This window comes from Lithobates pipiens, unplaced genomic scaffold, assembly GCF_037356315.1.
Source record: "Lithobates pipiens isolate NorthernLeopardFrog02 unplaced genomic scaffold, aLitPip1_a1.2 Scaffold_18, whole genome shotgun sequence".
NCBI lineage: Eukaryota > Metazoa > Chordata > Amphibia > Anura > Ranidae > Lithobates > Lithobates pipiens.
Genome location: NW_027507758.1, coordinates 259,873,232 through 259,894,279, shown reverse-complemented (window position 1 = coordinate 259,894,279; position 21,048 = coordinate 259,873,232). Strand labels below are relative to the sequence as shown.

The following is a 21,048-nucleotide window of genomic DNA, read 5'->3' as shown; positions in this document are numbered from 1 at the left end:
TTCGATTCCCCCATGTCTTGATGAATTTACAATAAAGAGGATTTCAATTTTACATGGTTTTCTACACGGAGTTGCCAGATCTTCATATATCTTGAGTATCATTTCAAAGAGTGTGCAGTTGTTTATCCAGGCACAGGTAATTACCTTTCCAGCAGCCTTACTATCTAATCCAAGTTGTTGCATCGCATTTATCTCTTTTGCACATCACAGAGCCACACTGATGTAGTCAATCGCTGCTTGCACTACAGTCAAATGTTACAGGGGGCATGGATATCAGCATTGTCACTGAGCTGGCAGCAATGCTTCTGTTGCTGAACCCTTCCACTGTAGGCTGCTCACGTGAAGAACAAATAAATGAGGAAAAATAGGGGTTTGTTGTTTATTATTTTTAGTCTTGTACATCACATAACTGTCAGGCCTGCAAATGTAATTACAGATAAGATATAGGAAGCCGGCAACTCAAAACATTCATGTTGAATCCTTATTTGTTACGAGGCGATAACAGACAAGAACAGCTTGCATGTATCGGCCAATGGTCTTAACCGCTAGCCGACCAGCCACCACAGTTTTACTGAGGCAGCATGACTGGGCTGCGCGTATCGCTGTTATACTATGTCAGCAGCATAAATGGCCACTCCCTGAGCCGATGCGAGTGCTCCATGGTCTCGATCACCACCGGGCTCCCGCAATCGCTCGGAGCACACCGAGAACCGGTTCTCTGAGCAGTGAACTGACAGATCGTCTGTTCATACAAAGTATGAACAGCGATCTGTTAGTTTCCCTGCACAGTCCCCATCCCCCCCTCAGTTAGAATACTCCCTAGTATAGATATTAACCCCTTCACTGCCAGTGACATTTTTACAGTAATCAATGCAATTTTAAATCGCACTGATTGCTGTATTAATGCCAATGGTCCCAAAAATGTGTGAACATTTTTTTTTATATATATTTTTGGGGGATAGTCATAGCAAAAAGTTAAAAATAATGAGTTTTTTTCAAAATTGACGCTTTTTTGTTTATAGCGCAAAAAATAAAAACCGCAGAGGTGATCAAATACCATCAAACTAAAGCTATATTTGTGGGGGAAAAAGGATGTCAATTTTGTTTGGGGGCCACGCCGCACAACTGCACAATTGTCAGTTAAAGCGACGCAGTGCCGAATCGCAAAAAGAGGTCTGGGGCTTAAGCGGTTAATCATAGCATTACTGATTAAGAGGACACTGAAAGGCTGAGCACGGATACCTGCAAGGCTCCAGACTCGGATTTATTAGGCCCCTGTTGTGAGCACTGTTACCCCTCTTATCCTATTTATGTGGATTGCAATTGCAATTATTTTGTTACATTACCTTAACATATTCTTACCCCATTGAAATTTTCCACGTTACAACCAAAAAGGTAAATGTATTTTATTGGGATTTTATGTGATAGACTAACACAGAGTGGCATATAATTGTGAAGTGGAAGGAAAATGATAAAAGGGTTTTTAATTTTTCTTTACAAATAAATGTGTGAAAATTGTGGCATGCATTTGTATTCAGCCCCCTTTACACTGATACACCTAACTAAAGTCTAGTGGAAACAATTGCCTTCAGAAGTCATCTAAAAAGAGTAAATAGAGTCCATGTGTAATTTAATCTCAGTATACAGTGCCTTGTGAAAGTATTCGGCCCCCTTGAACTTTTCAACATTTTGCCACATTTCAGGCTTCAAACATAAAGATATAAAATTTTAATTTTTTGTGAAGAATCACCAACAAGTGGGACACAATTGTGAAGTGGAACGAAATCTATTGGATATTTTAAACTTTTTTAGCAAATAAACTGAAAAGTGGTGCGTGCAAAATTATTCGGCCCCTTTACTTTCAGTGCAGCAAACTCACTCCAGAAGTTCAGCGAGGATCTCTGAATGATCCAATGTTGTCCTAAATGACTGATGGTGATAAATAGAATCCACCTGTGTGTAATCAAGTCTCTGTATAAATGCACCTGCTCTGTGATAGTCTCAGGGTTCTGTTGAAAGCGCAGAGAGCATCATGAAGACCAAGGAACACACCAGGCAGGTCCGTAATACTGTTGAAGAAGTTTAAAGCCGGATTTGGATACAAAAAGATTTCCCAAGCTTTAAACATCCCAAGGAGCACTGTGCAAGCGATCATTTTGAAATGGAAGGAGTATCAGACCACTGCAAATCTACCAAGACCTGGCCGTCCCTCTAAACTTTCAGCTCAGACAAGGAGAAGACTGATCAGAGATGCAGCCAAGAGGCCCATGATCACTCTGGATGAACTGCAGAGAACTACAGCTGAGGTGGGAGAGTCTGTCCATAGGACAACAATCAGTTGTACACTGCACAAATCTGGCCTTTATGGAAGAGTGGCAAGAAGAAAGCCATTTCTCAAAGATATCCATAAAAAGTCTCATCTAAAGTTTGCCACAAGCCACCTGGGAGACACACAAAACATGTGGAAGAAGGTGCTCTGGTCAGATTAAACCAAAATCCAACTTTTTGCCCACAATGCAAAACGATATGTTTGGCGTAAAAGCAACACAGCTCATCACCCTCAACACACCATCCCCACTGTCAAACATGGTGGTGGCAGCATCATGGTTTGGGCCTGCTTTTCTTCAGCAGGGACAGGGAAGATGGTTAAAATTGAGGGGAAGATGGATGCAGCCAAATACAGGACCATTCTGGATGAAAACCTGTTGGAGTCTGCAAAAGACCTGAAACTGGGACAGAGATTTATCTTCCAACAAGACAATGATCCAAAACATACAGCAAAATCTGCAAAGGAATGGTTCACAAATAAACGTATCCAGGTGTTAGAATGGCCAAGTCAAAGTCCAGACCTGAATCCAATCGAGAATCTGTGGAAAGAGCTGAAAACTGCTGTTCACAAACGCTCTCCATCCAACCTCACTGAGCTTGAGCTGTTTTGCAAGGAAGAATGGGCAAGAATTTCAGTCTCTCGATGTGCAAAACTGATAGAGACATACCCCAAGCGACTTGCAGCTGTAATCGCAGTACAAGGTGGCTCTACAAAGTATTAACGCAAGGGGGCTGAATAATTTTGCACGCCCCACTTTTCATTTTTTTATTAGTTAAAAAAGTTTCAAAAATCCAATTTCCATTTCGTTCCACTTCACAATTGTGTCCCACTTGTTGGTGATTCTTCACAAAAAATAAAAATGTTATATCTTTATGTTTGAAGCCTGAAATGTGGCAAAAGGTTGAAAAGTTCTAGGGGGCCGAATACTTTCGCAAGGCACTGTAAATACTGCTGTTCTGTTAAGCCCTGAAAAGGTTACAGAACCTTAGTAAAACAGCATCATGAAGGCCAAGGAACACACCAGACAGGTCAGGGATAAAGTTGTGGAGAAGGTTAAAGCAGGGTTAGGTTATAAAAAAAATATCCCCAGCTTTGAACATCTCACAGAGCACTGTTCAATCCATCATCTGAAACTGGAAAGATTAATGGCAAAACTGCAAACCTACCAAGACATGGCCGTCCACCTAAACTGACAGGCCAGGTAAGGAGAGCATTAATCAGAGAAGCAGCCAAGAGGCCCATGGTAACTCTGGAGAAGCTGCAGAGAACTACAGCTCAGGTGGGATAATCTGTCCACAGGACAACTATTAGTCGTGCACTCCACAAATCTGGCCTTTATGGAAGCGTGGCAAGAAGAAAGCAATTGTTGAAAGAAAGGCGTAAGAAGTCCTGTTTTCAGTTTGCAAGAAGCCAAGTCGTGGACTCTGCAAACATGTAGAAGAAGGTGCTCTGGACAGATGTGACTAGAATTTAACTTTTTGGTCTAAAAGCAAAACGCTATGTGTGGTGAAAAATGAACACTGCACATCACCTTGAACACACCATTCCCACTGTGAAATACGGTGGTAGTATCATCATCATGTTGTGGGGATGCTTTTTTTTTAAGCAGGGACAGGGAAGTTGGTCAGAGTTTATGGGAAGATGGGTGGAGCCAAATACAGGGCAATCTAATGCCTCGTTTCCACCGAGTGGATCGGTTCAGGTCGGTACAGTTTGAAAGGGTTAGAATGGGCCGGTCTATTCAGGTGAGCGTTTCCACTGCAAGTCGGACCACCAGGGGCCATACGGGGTTTAGAAAAAATGCCTAGCGTGGCCTCACACTGATTGGCGGACAGAAAAACATCTGCCAATCAGTGGAATGTATCGTAGCTCCGCTCTAACCATACCGGACCATTTTCTATGGTCCGATATCTGAAGCAGGACCATGAATGGTGCGGTATGGTTTGGTTGTATGGGCCACTTTCATAATGGAAACACTCAAAATAGCGTACCATACCGAAATGATCCGCTCAGTGGAAATGAGGCATTAGACTAAAACCTGTTAGAGTTTACAAAAGACTTGAGACGGGGTGGAGGTACAACTTCCAGCAGGACAACGACCCTAAACATACAGCCAGAGCTGCAGTGGAATGGTTTAGATCAAAGCATATTCATGTGTTAGAACGGCCCAGTCCAAGTCCAGACCTAAATCAATTTGAGCATCTGTGTCAAGATTTGAAAATTGCTGTTCACATATGCTCGTCATCCAATCTGACAGAGCTTGAGCTATTTTGCAAAGAAGATTGGGCAAAAATCTCACTCTAAATGTGCAAAGCTGGTAGAGACATACCCAAAAAGACTTGCAGCTGTAATTGCTGTGAAAGGTGGTTCTACAAAGTATTGACTCGGGGGCCGAATATAAAAATTAAAATTTCAAGGGGTGTAAATACTTTTTTCAAGGTACTTGTGCATATATAGTTGGTATATAAAGCAGCCCCCAATTGCTGTTGACTGGAGGGAATGCTGGGAACTGGCGGAGAGAATAGTAGTTCTGCTAGAATTCAAAGGGAACCATGGGTCTTTGGGGTATGCAGGAGACAGAGACCCAAAATGAACAGTAGCTCCCATACTAAGTGCAGATCACAGGTAACCATTTTTTTTTTCTTAAATAAAAACAAGCCACTATAACTATTTATCAGGCCATCAGATACTAATTTTATGGAAATATTTAAGATTATATTTCACTCTGTATTTATTTATATTAAATGGGACTCACTGCTCTTCACTTTACCAAAGAAAACGTAGCACATACTAATCAGCTATTCACATTGCACACAACACAATGCACTAAAAATTTGTACGCTTAATTTTACATGTTTTACATGTCCACGGGCACGACATACTACCCAATTATAGAACAAGATGACTATTGTAATTTATGTAAAAAAAAAAAAAAAAAACTGCATAGACTCAGAGAAGCTTCATAATCAAATTCTAGGAAACAAAAATGATGGTAAACAAAAAATAAAAATATATCATCTAGGTGTAAGCTTCGCAGCGTGCTACCGAACATAACATGTTATAAATTGCACAGCTAGAGCAAATAGCAGCAGCTTGTGTGTAACCCTCTAGGCAAGAGATATCCAGGCTATCATTACAACAGGGGATAGTAGCAGCCAATTTTGCATTCTGTAAAAGCAAAGTATTGACCTATTTGATATGAACTGTTGCTGTGTATTAAATGAAATCAAATTCAACTTTGATTACGGCACACAACTTGTTTTCTGATTCTTAGACATTTCAGGGAAGACGTACTCTACCTTATGGTAATTCATGTGCTTGTTATGCCAGTCGTTCTGCAGCCAGTGCTCTGGGGAGTTCTCCTTCACAAAGTCGCTCACTCGATTTCTGAAGTCATTTGGTTTCAGAAGAAGTAACTGAATAATGAAATAGCACACCTGTGCTTCATTTCCTTCATGGCTTCTCATGGCCTATAGATAGAAACATCTGTCACTTACTAATTCAATGGAAGTTGCTGAGGTTTCTCAAGCCAACAGTTAACAGGAGGAATATGAAAGAATCATATGTTAGAGAAACGTGCAACTTATCCCCAAATAAAAGCATAATTCTAGGTTAACCTAAGGTTAACCCTTTGAAATAGTGGTCTAGAAAACCTAAATCCTTACCAAACAGAGGATCAGTCTGTCAAGAGTGACAATGTTGTATTTCCACACCATGTCGTTCAGCATTTCGATACATTTATTAAGCTGCTGTCCTCCTGCTGAGGTAGAAAATTCATATACCAGGAAATCTGCAAATGTCCGCACATGAGCAACAAGAGCCCTGGCACCAATTCTCTCCAGAACCCTAGAAAGAAAAAAAATATATTTTTTTTACCGCTTGTACACAAGCAAAATGACAGCTGATTTTTGAGTGGTTTAAATTCACCAAAGCCTACAGTCTGCATTTACTGCTATGGGCTAGGAATGCTGTATTACACACAACACAGGTTCAACATCTAAACCATTATTAGGTCTCATTTAGATGAATGCCGACACCTGTAGCCCATAATTGAGCTCCTAGTTTATGAGTCTCTAGGTCTCAGGTGCTGCCTATGGCCAGGCCATTCATGTCAATTGGGAATTATCTGCTGCATGGACATAGCTGCTGGTTCCAACTAGACAGCCATACAGGTGAGCGGCCACAGACCATGTGCACTTGAGGGTTCTTACCCGCAGGGCTGTCAACTGGGATGAGCGGCTGTGTCTCAATAGACATAAATGGGCTGCTTGCACACAGCACCTAGAATCTAGAGATGGATACATAAGCTATGGGTGTCAAGCTGTTGTCTGAACGAGGCCTTAATCTGCTTGCAATACAAACATCCTGGAGCATAGGGTGCATGTTGGGTCTAGCCTATTAATTATACAATCACTTTTCTACATAACTGCACATTGGTTTTGTACAATACATGCTCCTGGGGATGGAGCTTCATATTGCCTGAAGCAGTTTCTCTCATACCGGTTTGTGGTGGCTGGAGTTCACAGCTGCAAAAAAAGCCCAGACATCGACCATAGACTTTATCAGCTTATATTTAAGACTAATGTGTAAAAAGTTTCAAAACGCTCTTGCCTTCCTGCATAGGGAAGCTCATCAAAACCAAAATATTTATTAGCTATACAAAATAGGCTCTTTGAAACAGCAGCGTATCTCTGATATGTGGTTAACTCGGAACGGTGTGAACTTAACTACCTATACATTTGCATCAAAGGGAACAAAGGCAATTAATGGAAACAGTATAACAAAAAGCAAGGACCCAACGTTAGGTAGTTGTTGAATCCTGAATGGAAATTTAAAATTGTACCTGTTTGCCATAAAAAAAAAAAAAAAAAGATTTTTGTCTAACCTGTAGGAGTAAGTACAGTATTCTGAAACAGTTATGCTTCTGCTTTCAAGAGATTGGACGCTAAAGAAACAAAGCTGCAAGGATTGCCCAGTATAACCCCTCCAGCAAGCCTTAGTTTTGTAGTAGGCAATAAAAGTAGTGGATCATTAAGGAAAGGACCTGTGTTGTGCCATATTGTGAAAAGGATTTTACAGATAAGATAAAAATCCTATGCTGTTTATTGTACATTAGAGGACATAGGACAGTATATGGAACAAAAAGATATCCAAAAGAAATCTAAGGGGTGGGCAACACAGCAACAAAGGCAAATGGGCAACAGAAAAACCAACAGGTTAACAGAGGTGGCTCAGCAGAGACTACAGGGCAGCCTGAAGACCTTTACGACCGAAACCAGCAAAAGCAGAAGCCGAAATACCCACCTGCCAAAAATTAACATTTACGTACGAACAGAAGACTAAAGCTGGGTTCACACCGCTGCGGGTGGGAGACCCGGATGTGATTCGCACCGCACTGCAGTGCAAATCACATCCCATCTCTGTAGCGATGCGAGTTCAGCCATACAGATAGTATGGCTGAATTTGCATCGCACCCGCTGCAAACTCGCACGGGACCCTTTTTTTGGTCCGCAGCAGAATCGGATCGCATGGGTGTTCACACCATGCGATCCGATTCCTGTCCGAGTTTGCAGATGGCACTGCGATATGCGGACTGATCTGGGGGTGTCATTAAGATTTCATTGACACTCCCAGCAGTCCGCATAGGGCAGTGTGAACTGCCGGCGGGAGGCATGCGATGCGGGAAAACGCCGCGGATTTGCGGCGTTCCCGCATCGCTACGGTGTGAACCTAGCCTAAGTGGCGGACTTGCAATCTGAGAAAGAGGAGCTAAAATGTTTTCCCTTGTTTGCCAACCTGTTCCTGGGTTGTGGGAGTGTTCTCATACCTTTGGAGGATTCCAATTCAGGTCAGATATATAGTTTCTTAACTATGTTACATAGATGATCTTGTCTTTGCGGTCAGTGAGCGTTTTGGACTTTTGGATTCTTTTTTGAAATTTCTAAATAACAATTTGAACCTACGCTTCAGTGGCCACGTGGACAAAAAGGAAATATTCTTTTTGGAGTTTTTTTTTATTTAAATCTGAAAAAGTTTTATTTGGTTTACCACAATGCCACATACAGGTTATACAAAGTAATGACATAGAAATAGGAAACGATATACAGTACATGAGTTTCTTTGAATTTGTCAAACAGCAGCTGTACATAGAAAAGTCCCATATTTTAAGTGGCAGTGTGGAGCAAAAAATAAAAATAAAAACAGAAAAGAACAAAAACATTTAAAAACACATGAAGTACAACAGAGGGTTGGACCTATTCCCAGAACCCTGGGAACATATCTCAACCAATTAGGCTGTCCAGCCCACTATCACCAGCAGTCCCCATGCAGAAGTCCTATAACTATCAATTAGCCCGGACTTATCCACTTTAACTTGATGCCTATCCCTGTAACAATCGGTCTTTGACCAGCTGGTGAGGTGCTAGGCCCGGTACGTCCAACCATTCCTGCCACATGGTGTAAAATTTACGGGGTGTATTTCTGTGTTGGTATGTCAGTTTTTCTCCTATTAGCATTTTGTTCACCTGGTCAATCCATTGTTGCCTGGTAGGGACCCTGGGAGTAATCCAGAGCTGAGCTATCAGTCTTCATGCTACATAAAGTAACCGAATGATCGCTGTATGGGTAGAAGGAGCCAACGTCTCCTTGTCCAGGGTACCCAACAGTCACACTGCGGGAGTTCTTGGAACCACAAAGGTAAACACTTGAGAAATCACTTCTAGAAATTCAGTCCAATACTGAAAAAGTTTTGGACATTTCCAAAACATATGCATAAGGTCCCTTATACACTTTGGACAGAGAGGCGTATCATGCAGTCAGCCAGGTGGCATTGTTACCAACATGTATAGAATGCTTTTATCAGGTAATTCACTTTTGTTTGCTCAATCTAGGCACCCAAAATACATAATTAAGGGCATTCCCATCTGTCAATTTTTAAGGGCCAAATGTATTTGTAGCAATGATTGTTTATATGAGAAAGGGGTTTTTAACCTATATAAAATAAATTTTCAGACAGAGGCTATCCAAAGTGAATGCTTGACAGAGCGTATGCCATTTCTAAAGCCAGCAGTAGAATCTGAGGGGTGGCAAAAAAAAATAAAAAATTAACTTGAACATAACAGTTTAACCCTCTTTACTTACTTCAATTTAGAATTTAGCCAAATTAAAAGGTATTGTTCATAGATATTTGCCTATTTTGTTTAGTGACTCCACCTGTGCCAAACTTTTGGAGGATGGCATTAATGTGGTACCACAGGGGGCACCTACTTTAGGCAATTATCTTTCCCCAAGCTCTTTTAATCCCACCATAACACAATCTACCACATGGTTACATTTTCAAGGTAATTACAGTTGTGGTAGTTCCAAATGTTCTTGCTGTTCTCACATCTTTGGGAATGATCACATATATTCCACAAATAGAGGCAAATTATTTAGGATTCAGTCTTTTTTTTTTTTTTTTTTTTTAAAGAAACGGTCATCGTGTGGTTTATGTGATCATCTACAGATTCAATATATTGGGAAAACAATTAGACGTCTTATAGACCGTGAACTCATAGTATTCCTAGCACTTCACTTTTTCCACATTTTGTTATGTTACAGCCTTTATCCAAAATGTATTTAATTAATTATTTCCCTCAAAATACAACAAACAATAATACCCCATAATGACAACGTGAAAGAAGTTTGTTTGAAATCTTTGCAAATTTATTGAAAAATAAATAAAAAAATAAAATAATCAATTTAATCCATTTTGAAATAAGGCTGAAACATAACAAAATGTGGCAAAAGTCAAGAACTGTGCATGCTTTCCAGATTGTATATGAGAGCTGTAAAAAAAATTTCTTCTAATTAGTTATCTTTAGCATGTTTGTTATGGTCAGGTGTTTATTAACATATTTAGTATGTGTTCTATATGTTGCTTAACCATTTGTACAATGTTTTTTTTTTTTAGTAATTATTATTAAGCTTGTCAAGCGGGGATCATTTGAGTTGATTGGGATCAGCTGGTGATTGGGTGTGTTTCCACCTATTTCAACAACATTGTGGGCGTGTTTTTTGCTAATATTACATCTATCACAGTTTTACGGAGAATACATTCCATTCCTATTCAGAGTAAGATTATAAATTACATTTACCTGTATCCAATCTGGTTAATCTGATCAGTTTCCAGAAGCATCTTCCACAGTAAGCAGAGGAATAGTGGAGGAGAGCCCTGTAAGGAAAAGTGTGTGATGATGTCATTTTCATTGGTCATTGACTTCCATTTTCTATACTCTTCTTCCACGTTCTTCTTCAAGTTAAAGCGGCTTTCCTGGGGGACATTATTTTGCTTGAAGAATGCCTGCAAAAAGAGGAAATATCAGCGTCATGACACTGCTTGCGTTGCAAAAATTTCAGCGACATCTGATAAAGATTCACCATATGTGTATAACAAACTTGCCAACATTCATATTTTTTTAAATATACATTTTAAACTGATAACACAAAAGGCTACATTCTTCTATACAGTAAGGTAAACACCAGGTTTAAACAGGGCATGTTTTAAAAACCTCCAGATTGGAGTGCAAGTGCACTTATTAGTAACAGATAAAATTATTTTCCTTGAGAATCTGTGAAAAATGCCTAAAAACATACTACTACATTGTGTGAACATTAGATTTTTTTTTTATATGCGTTGCAGTGTGCCAAGGGGAACAAGCATTTGCTTTAGGCATGTACTGTAAATGCACTGGAGTACCATTGAAAATTAGGGGCAATATGCATTCACCATGCGTTGTTATACTGTGCACTAATATAAAAAGGTGCATACAAAAATAGTGTTAAAATTCCAAATAACTAATTGGTTGCACGTGGCGCTATTACCTGTGTACCTTTCAGTAAACGTGCCCTCACCTCCTCAGTGATCCTATCTCAGATCATAAATTGTGTGATCAGTAACAAAATATATAAATATTTATCACTCAGTGAATACCCAAATTTGCATTTAGATTACATATACAGTGACAAATATAAACAAATGTGAATATAGTCCATCCACCAAACAATATTTAAAGAATATCCAGATTACAGAAAGTCTTTCTATAAATGCGTGAAAAAAGTATCCAGTGTTCAGATTCCTTTTTACAAGTGACTCCTTTCACCACACCATCCGTGATTTATGCTCCCCCCTTCGTGAAAACACTCACCGACTGCTAAGCCTTACACTCTCGTGTGAGGCTCAAGGGCTTTCAAAAAGATCTCTCATACATGGAATCCCATGATTAAGTCTGATATGACGAAACATGTCGGGGGCGTGGCTATCTGGTGAATATTGAGCTGACATACACGGAGCTGGGAAGGAGGCACAGGACTAAGAGGACTGAATCATTTGACTTGAAGGCGCCCTTTTTCGAACAGACCTGCTGTGTGGGACCAGGCGGGACGCACGAGGAGGGGTGAGATTAAGCGATTCAGTACCGCATCTAATGAGTCCGCCGTGACCACCAATGCCCCGACGTATTCAGAATAGTTTTGTGGAGTGAAGTTGTGAAGCGAGTCTTTTTACTCTTTTGAAGTGATTTTGCTTTTTTAAGTTCATGTGAGTGCATAAGGAGTGAGATTTTTAAAACATTAAAGAGTGATTGCAGTATTACACTATTGGGGTCTCCCTCTGTGATTTCTCTTTGAGGTATATATATATACACAATGAAGTGCGTAAGTGGAGAAGTTCCAATCGGATGTGCTGGGGTCTGAATTTCATCTTGAGAGATCTTTTTGAAAGCCCTTGAGCCTCACACGAGAGTGTAAGGCTTAGCAGTCGGTGAGTGTTTTCACGAAGGGGGGAGCATAAATCACGGATGGTGTGGTGAAAGGAGTCACTTGTAAAAAGGAATCTGAACACTGGATACTTTTTTCACGCATTTATAGAAAGACTTTCTGTAATCTGGATATTCTTTAAATATTGTTTGGTGGATGGACTATATTCACATTTGTTTATATTTGTCACTGTATATGTAATCTAAATGCAAATTTGGGTATTCACTGAGTGATAAATATTTATATATTTTGTTACTGATCACACAATTTATGATCTGAGATAGGATCACTGAGGAGGTGAGGGCACGTTTACTGAAAGGTACACAGGTAATAGCGCCACGTGCAACCAATTAGTTATTTGGAATTTTAACACTATTTTTGTATGCACCTTTTTATATTTGACAGTTTATGGTAAGTGGCCGCTAAGGTATATAATATTGGGTTATCCGTAGCGCTGTGACGATACACTAGGTAAAGGGTTTGTGGAGTGTGTATCTTTAAAATAAAATATACTGTGCACTAACATGAGAACATGTGCAGAAATTAAAAGATGAGGTTGCATCGAGTAAATAGATACCCAACATTCTAGGTTTTAAAATTGCATGCACCCGTGAGATCACCAACAGCTATGGTGCCCAAAAATCACCATAGGTGACGCTTTAAAAGCAGTTATAGCTCATAAATTTAGAGTTATCTAGGAGCTTGTGCTAGAATTATTGTTCTCGCTCTGATTTTAGCGGCAATATGTGGTTTGCATACACGTGCACACCCTGGGCTTGCGTTTTTGCGCAGGTGTGCAGGGCTACGAGGGTTTAGGCATTTAATAGATTTTATCATTTTATTATTTTTTTTACTTTTTTTTTTTTTTATGTGACTGCCATCATAAGAGGTTAATAAATCCCTATGTGATAGCATTTTGCTGTACAAAACCCACACAGGCTCAAGGCTACTATTGCAGACATTAGCTTGTAATCGAAGGTTCACTCTTTGGACATGCATAGTATGGCCAAAGAGCTGAACTGGTTAAGGATATTGGTGCTACAGTTAATATTAAGGATATTGGTGGGTTTCAATTTATAAAACTGTCATTTTCAGGATTTTTGGTTGATATTCTGTCTCTATCATTTAAAATACACCTATGATAAAAATTATAGACCCCTCATTCCTTTGTAAGTAGGCAAACTTACAAAATCTGCAGGGGATCAAATAACTATTTTCCCCAATGTATATAATACATGAAGTCAAACACTATGCCTATGACAACGTTAAGGCATAGGGCTTTGTTCACATGGGTGCATCTAAGTGTATATCTGTGCGAAGGACTGTCTTTGCCTGCACATGATGCAAAGGAGTTTTGAACATCCATGTGCAGGTAGTGCCATTTATGTGCACTGGGATCCAGTGGCTGCAGACATAGCCACTGGTTCCAAACTGACAGTTGTGTGGGTGTTTATCCCCAAACACAAAGTGTGCAATCAAAGATACACACTCACACAGCTGTCAAACTGTGACCAGCGACTCTGTATAGAGCTGCTGCATCCCAATAGACATGAACAGAATTTCCTACACGCAGATGCACAGAACACCTGTGTATCCGGTTTGAGGGAAGACAACCCTTCTCACGGATATAAGCACAGATACACCTGTGTGAATGAAGCAATCATATCCATCTATTTTTATTTATATGATAAAACGATTTAGTAAGTAGGAAACGGTTTTGGGCAGTTTACCAATTCCCTCTAGTGGTAGAATCCAACATAACACAGAATGAAAATATTACCTGCAGTGGAGCTGGAAAACAGCTTAAAGTGTGCAATGCCCAGTTATGTGGAGTGAAGTTGATAATAGTCTGTAGAATGTCTTTACACCAAGTGCCTTGAATTGAGTCCGATCCTGTAAAGAAATCTAAAACATAGTTGCCTGATGACAATATGGTATTTTGTTTTAGAAACAACAGAATGTCTATCATTGCAAAGTTCATGTAGACAAAACAAATTATAAGAAATATTGATTTAGTTTTGTTAAAGCTGAACGCAAGCCTTACCTTCAGGCTTCTACAGTTGTACAGGCCCCTCTCCTGTACTGAAATGGCTTCCCACAGTGTGCATTATAACCTGCAGCAAGTCAGACACAGCCCACTGCATTTCCTACCTGGAGGACATCCAGCTTAATCTAGCTTTTCCTCCCTAGCCCGTCTTTGGCCTACCCCTTCCATTCATTGGATTTCAGTTCCTTCGATCATGGCAGATCAGAATCACATGTGAGCATTACATAGGGTGCTCTCTGCATGCAAAAGCAGGCTGCCTAGGAACTCCCACTCCTCCAGACTGACATGCCAAAGAAGGCATTTTGAGATTTGCATACATCTAAGAGCCAGCCCACTGGTTCCATCAGGGCTGAGGGTCTTGGGTGGCATACTAAGGCAGGGTGCTATTATGTTTTCAGGAGGGGCTACCAGCCCTTCCCATCAGCCATGGTTGCATAGAGAAGCACATAGACCCACCACCACCAGCCTGCATTGCAAGCAAAAGCACAGAGATCAAGTGATGTCACTGGGGGTAAAATAACATACGCAATGAAAATAAAGGTTTCATACAAAAAGTTATTTAGCATGTTGATTAAGGGGGTAGGGAGAGGCACCAGGGAAGACAAAATATATGCAGATTAAACCCGAACTAACTACAGTGCTAGACTGGAAAAGCAGAAACATTTTTTACATCTTACAAGATGTTGCCTAAATGTGGAGCTCTAGTGATAGCGGATTCTGATGGTGAGCATGAAATAGGATGTGGAAGCAAAAAGGTTTTATAAAAGTAAGCTGAAAAATCATCTTGCTATTTATGTTTTCTGGTGTCTCCTGAGAAACAAAATGCACAAATATGGTGTTTTTCAACTAGATTCTTACTAGAAAGCCCAGAAGGAAAGATAGTCCAATAGTACAAAGAGGGAAGAAATATGTTGCATGCCCAGTAAAAAAGGAAAAAACCTAGATTCTTCATTTTATCCATATTACTGAACTCCTAAGCAAAGGTTGGCATCACTGCAAAAACCATTTGTGAAAGGGAAAAGACTGATCAGGGGAGCAAACAGAAGGAAAGAGAAGCATTACAAAAGGCGAGATATAACTACAAACGAAGGCCATAGCCGTAGTCTACTCATTATTTTACTATAGGCCTTGTTTGGTACTGAGCATACTGTCTTTAAATTGGCCCCAATACCAGCCCCTATTTATTTTTTCAGCCTGGTGTCTTTTTATTCCACCTAATAAATTGCATTATTTTAGTGACATGCTGGTAAAGTCCCCCCTACATTGGTGGTGGGCAGCGGTTAAGGGTTAGTTTAGTCCCCTCCTACCAAAAAAAAATAAAAAATTGTAGTACATTAGTGTGATGATCACTAATTTATAGTCATAAGGGGTGACGCGACACCCCCCACTCCATCTTTATCGACAGCCAGAAAAGCATTGTTGACCATGGTTAATTATACAAGAGGCATACGTTGCTCAATGAACCCCTTAAAACCTCTGCAGAAACCCTAGGGTTCCACAGAACCCAGATTGAGAAAGGCTGTTCCAACTTCAACTTTCTCTGGACAGCTTGGTTTGCTGAAGGAAGTTGCAAAATTAAAAGATTTACTGGCTGGCTCCCCAGATAAAAAAAAATTTATAAAAATGTAACCATCACATCTAAGAACTGGTGAGCTGTAAATTAAATACATTTGTTTTGGGGTTTAAATACCGATTTACAATTTATCCACCCAAAACCAAAATATTCCTTAACCACTTGAGGTCGGCGCTATAGCCGAAAGATGGCCACAGTGCAGATCAGAATTTCGGGGAGGTCATCATAAGACGTCATGCCATTTGCGCGCTCCCCACGTGCCCCCTGCAGGATGCACGCTGGAATCACCGAGACTGTGGTGATCAGCGATCCGAGTAAGGGGCCGGTCCCGGGCCCTTACCACGTGATCAGCTGTCAGCCAATGACAGCTGATCACGTGAATAAACAAAAGCTCGGTAATCGGCTATTTTTTCTCCTCACGCTGACAGCCAATCGCCCACAGTGCCCACCACTGCCACCTATCAATGCCCACAAGTGCCATCGATGTCCACCAGTGGTGCTGATTAGTGCCTCATCAGTGCCATCTAGCAGTGCTGCCTTTCAGTTTAACCTATCAGGGCCCATCGCTGCCACCTATTAGTGCCACGTCTCAGTTCCCACCAATGCCACCTATCAATGCCCTTCAGTGCCACCTCTCAGTGCCCATCAATGAAGGAGAAAAATTACCCATTTGCTAAATTGTATAACAAAATATAAAACATCTATATAAAAACGGTCTTTTTAAAAATTTTTAACAAAAAATAAAAACCGCAGAGGTGATCAAATACTATCAAAGGAAAGCTCTATTTGTGGGGGAAAAAAAATTATAATTTCATTTGGGTACAGTGTTGTATGACCGCACAATTGCCATTCAAAGTGCGACAACGCTGAAAGCTAAAAATTGGTCTGGACAGGAGGGGGGTTTAAGTGCCCAGTAAGTAAGTGGTTAAATCAGAAACTAAACAGAAATGATATTTTAGATAAAAGCAAAATCAAGACACACTGATATATTTCTCCAGTAAGATTTTCACTTATTGTAATAACTGTACCGGTGACATGAGTGGCTCTTGCCAGCGTCAAAATGAGAGCTCTGTTCAGTTCCTCAGATTCTGCTGATAAAACGGTTTTGGGATCATTCAGGAATCGAGTAAACTGTGGCTGCACCTCCGAGCTGCCCAGGGCGGTGATGAGTCTCAGAGCTGTGCTCTCCACACTTGAAACAGAGAAGAGAATAATAAGTTGATAGAATCAAATAATTAGCAGCAAATGTTGAATATTGTTAAATTTGACAATAATTGTTGTGCTAACATAAAAAAAAATTCAAGGATTAATAAATAAAAGTTTTTACAGCAAAGCTCACAGTAACATTTCTGTTTTAGGACACCAGAGTAAGAACTCCATCCAATTAATCCCCATACACTCTGCTTATTTCAGGAAGTTTGTTATAATAAATATATTCTTTTAGGAGACAACTAATCCTACATTATGTTAAATGTAATAGAACAGCATAAACTACAGCTGTCAAGAGCATTTTCTTGTGGCCACCATTGCCCATCATCTGAAAATGCGGTTGCCTAGCTTTTACCCAGACCATCTGTAAAGTTAAATCATTCAGGAGAGGTTGTAATAGCATCTTGTGTTCATGAAGCTTAATTATTTGTTTTATTTAAAACTTCTTTACTGTCCCTGTACACTGTAAAAAAAAAAAAAAAAAAAAAAAAAACAAAAAAAACAAACGATCACCTTTATTGCTATCACAAGGGATGAACAACATTCCTTGTGACAGTATGGGCCATAACAGGTCCTCTTTATGAAGAGATCTGGGGTCCATTAGAACCCAGATCTCTCCTCTGGCCTCCAATGCAGCCGATCAGACACAGATCAGTCCGATTGCCTGCTTTCCTGGCCATGAACAGGAAGGTAAGCAAAAACCCAAAACCAGAAGTAATGAAATCCTTGTCGCTTCTGTTCTCTGTGGTAACAGAAAAGGGAGAACATGGTCAGTTTCTCCTTCACTGGGTAAGGCAGCCAATGCTTCCAGTTGGGGGCAGTCCTGGACTCCCCCATCGGCGGAAGGGTTTGGGGGACTATTTTGTATTTCCCACAGAAGTGGTTAAAGCGAAAGCCCTGTGAAAATTATTATTATTATTTTTTTTAAGAGTCAGCAGCTACAAATACTGCAGCTGCTGACTTTTTAAATAAGGACACTTACCTGTTCCAGCGATGTCGGCACCTGAGACCGAACTGTCCCTGGGTCTTTGGGTGCTGCCAACGCCATCTTCGGTATGGGAATCAGGAAATGCAGCCTTGCTGCTACACTCCCCAGTTCCCTACTGTGCATGCCTGAGTCACGCTGCGCAATCCAAATTGTCCCTGCAGTCTCTGGGACCAGTGTGTGTCCCAGCAGACAGCGCGGTGGGACGGGAAGTGGCGTAGACTCCCATGGGAGTCTATGCCCAGAAGTGACAGGTTAGACAGGTATCTGAACCCCCCCAGAAGGTGCCAAATGCGACACCGGAGGGGGGAGAGGGGGTTGCGAAACGCGGAGGTTGAATTTTTGTGTGAACCTCCACTTTAAGTGGCTGTACATCAAATCACTCCTGCTTTTGTCATTGCAGATTTAACAGGCTGCTTAGTACCCAAGGAGAATCATGTGGAACAATGCTGAGGCTTTTGTGCAAAGCGAAGTAAGCATATCTACATTGGCAAGCATATTGTGTGAAGCCGTCACATCAGGTGTAATAGAAGCGGACGGGTAGAAAAAAATTTTGCAGCCTTCTCCAACACTGCCTCTGGGTCCATTTCATTTCCCTCAATGTCAGTGTCCTCTAGAGGAGGCCTTTCACTTTCTAACTCCAGCAGAGACAGCAGAGGCGGAGAAGGCGCTTGGCAATTTGTGCTCTGGACAGTGATGGCTGTATTAAAACTGTTAGTTTTCTAAGAAAGTCTGACAAAGTCTGCCTTAGTCAGATAGGCCACTTGTTCTGGAGATAGTGCTAGAATTAGATGCAGACTATTGTTACACAGGGTCCATCTTCAGTGCAATAAAAAAAACTGAACCCTTGTGCCTGATTTCTGCTATCGTGATCCTAGAGAGTATGTCCCAATGGTGTGTTCAGGACAGCGATGGCAAACCTTTGTACGCCAGATGTTTTGAAATTACATTTCCCATGATGCTCAACTACACTGCAAAGTACACAAGCATCATGGGAAATGTAGTTTCAAAACATCTGGGGTGCCAAGGTTCGCTATCACTGGTGTAGGATGTGAAAATTAGGCAAGTGTGTCAGTGAAGGAGTATCCAGCATCACAGGTATAGACTGTCCCGTAGTGAAGTCATTATGGCAAAAAGATAGAAGCCTTAAAAAAGGGTTCTAGGCAGAAGCGGTGGTAATGGTGTGACCTGGGGTGTGATGTAACACCTAAGTCATTCACCTGAGACTACGCCCTAAATGGTGGAATGTTTACTACCAAGTTGTAAAAGTTTAACACTACACAAATGAATACATTTCAAAACAAACTTCCTGGCTTCCTTACAGTTTCAATGTAGAAGGATGACTGACTAGTTTGAAAACCTGTGAATAGTAAAGGCCACAGTATTGGTCCTGTCCTACCGGTCAACGTTGCCGAGTCCAGGCTTCGCCAGCTATGGCGGGCATTCCCTTAGAGGGTAAATAAAAAGAAAAAAGGGGAACAGCGCCAACTAATAATAAATAATTACAATTACAAAAAAGGTGCTGCTCCTAATATTAGTGGAACACTAATAAATGTGTGAGGAAAAAGGGCGCTACCTTATCAATATCACAAAGCTGTGTAATAAATATATAAACATTCCTAAATAACATAAGACCATAAATAAAAATGCCATGAAAAAAATGAATAAAAATTATGAATAGTGTATATCCAAAAGAAAAATTCCCAATTAATAGTGACAAAAACAAAAAATAGAAAAAAGTGTAGTGAAATATTAAAAATATTAAAGTTCTGTGTATAGTCCAATAATTAAAACTCCAACACCGTTGTGTATCAAATATGGTGCGCCAATATTCAAAGAAACAGTGCTCCGCCCAAAGTGAGATAATCAATTGTGCTCACCAGAAACATTCGGCTAGCAAGTGACCATCAAGCATGGATATGTATAAATCTTGCCGTGCAATTGATAAGCCAACTTAATTCATTGAATATTCTATCTCCTTTCACAATCACAGGCTCTACAAAGACGGCTCCATCAATGAGCCACAGAGATGTAGATGATCATGAAATAATGTTTTTATTTCGAATGATTCTTAAAACAGTTGTGTATTTCACTTATATTTATGCAGTCTTTGTAAGGCATCAACACATTTGCAGCTCAGGAATCTGTGAAATCTGATCAGCACACTCGGTGACAACCGGCGTGCATTTCAGAAACCCGGCGATCCTAAGAATGTTCATCTCAAGCCTCTCTTCTATGCATTTCACACATACTCGCGTCATCAGGGAGTGAAATCGGCACCATCTTTTCAGAACCAAGTATACTAATCAGACCATTTCTAATTGGTCAAAAAACCTAATGAAAAAAAACACCGTTTTCTCTCTTCAACAATGTCAATTAGCCCGAAAACTTCACATTACAACTATACACAAGATCCACGAGCTGCACCTGTGTGATCTCACCAACACCATCAACTTTATGTATAAAATTTAAATAGAGAACCAGTATTAAAATACCTTATGGGTTAAACATAATAAAATTCATAAAAAGAAGTCCATCAAAAACCATAAATGTACATATATCATGATAGGATGACAAACGTATACAATCTAAAACAAGCTATAAACTGTCTAAAACAGGTGCTGTACACGAGCTAAATGGACAGCACCATCTAGTGGTCAAATATAGAAATGCATATTTGCAAAAGATATCCTAAACCAATGATTCTCAACTAGGGTTGCGTGGAACCCTAGGGTTTCTCCAGAGGTTGCTAGGGGTTCCTTCAGCATTGGGCAATTTCTGCTTCTCAGATAAGTTCGAACTGTTCCCAAGATCCCATTGATCTTTTTAGCTATCTGTAAAGAGGTCATTCTTCCCAATGACCACAAGTATAAAGACCATTCTTCCCACTGACCATCACACTAATGTATCATGAATTGCATACTTCTCATTTTTAACAGGGGTTCCCCGAGACCGGAGAACTACTTCAAGGGTTCCTATGTGTTGAAAAGGTTGAGAAAGGCTGTCCTAAACAAATACTAAACTAAGAATAAATTCTTTATCATAATAAATCGCTATTTATCTATCAAATACAAATAGATATGAAACTGTATGTGTGAATATCTCTACAT

At 40.3% G+C, this 21,048-nt stretch overlaps 1 protein-coding gene across 1 annotated transcript in view; it reads right to left on the bottom strand.

The window, feature by feature from the left end:
* The window catches only part of MED23 (mediator complex subunit 23), a 116,805-nt gene that overhangs the window by 28,176 nt on the left and 67,581 nt on the right, over window positions 1–21,048 (bottom strand). The window contains exons 18-22 of the mRNA XM_077486864.1: window positions 16,773–16,936; window positions 13,905–14,029; window positions 10,465–10,670; window positions 5,995–6,175; window positions 5,629–5,799 (exon numbers count right to left, since the gene is read on the bottom strand). Coding sequence (XP_077342990.1) covers window positions 5,629–5,799; window positions 5,995–6,175; window positions 10,465–10,670; window positions 13,905–14,029; window positions 16,773–16,936 — 847 coding nt within the window. The remainder of the gene's footprint in view (window positions 1–5,628; window positions 5,800–5,994; window positions 6,176–10,464; window positions 10,671–13,904; window positions 14,030–16,772; window positions 16,937–21,048) is intronic.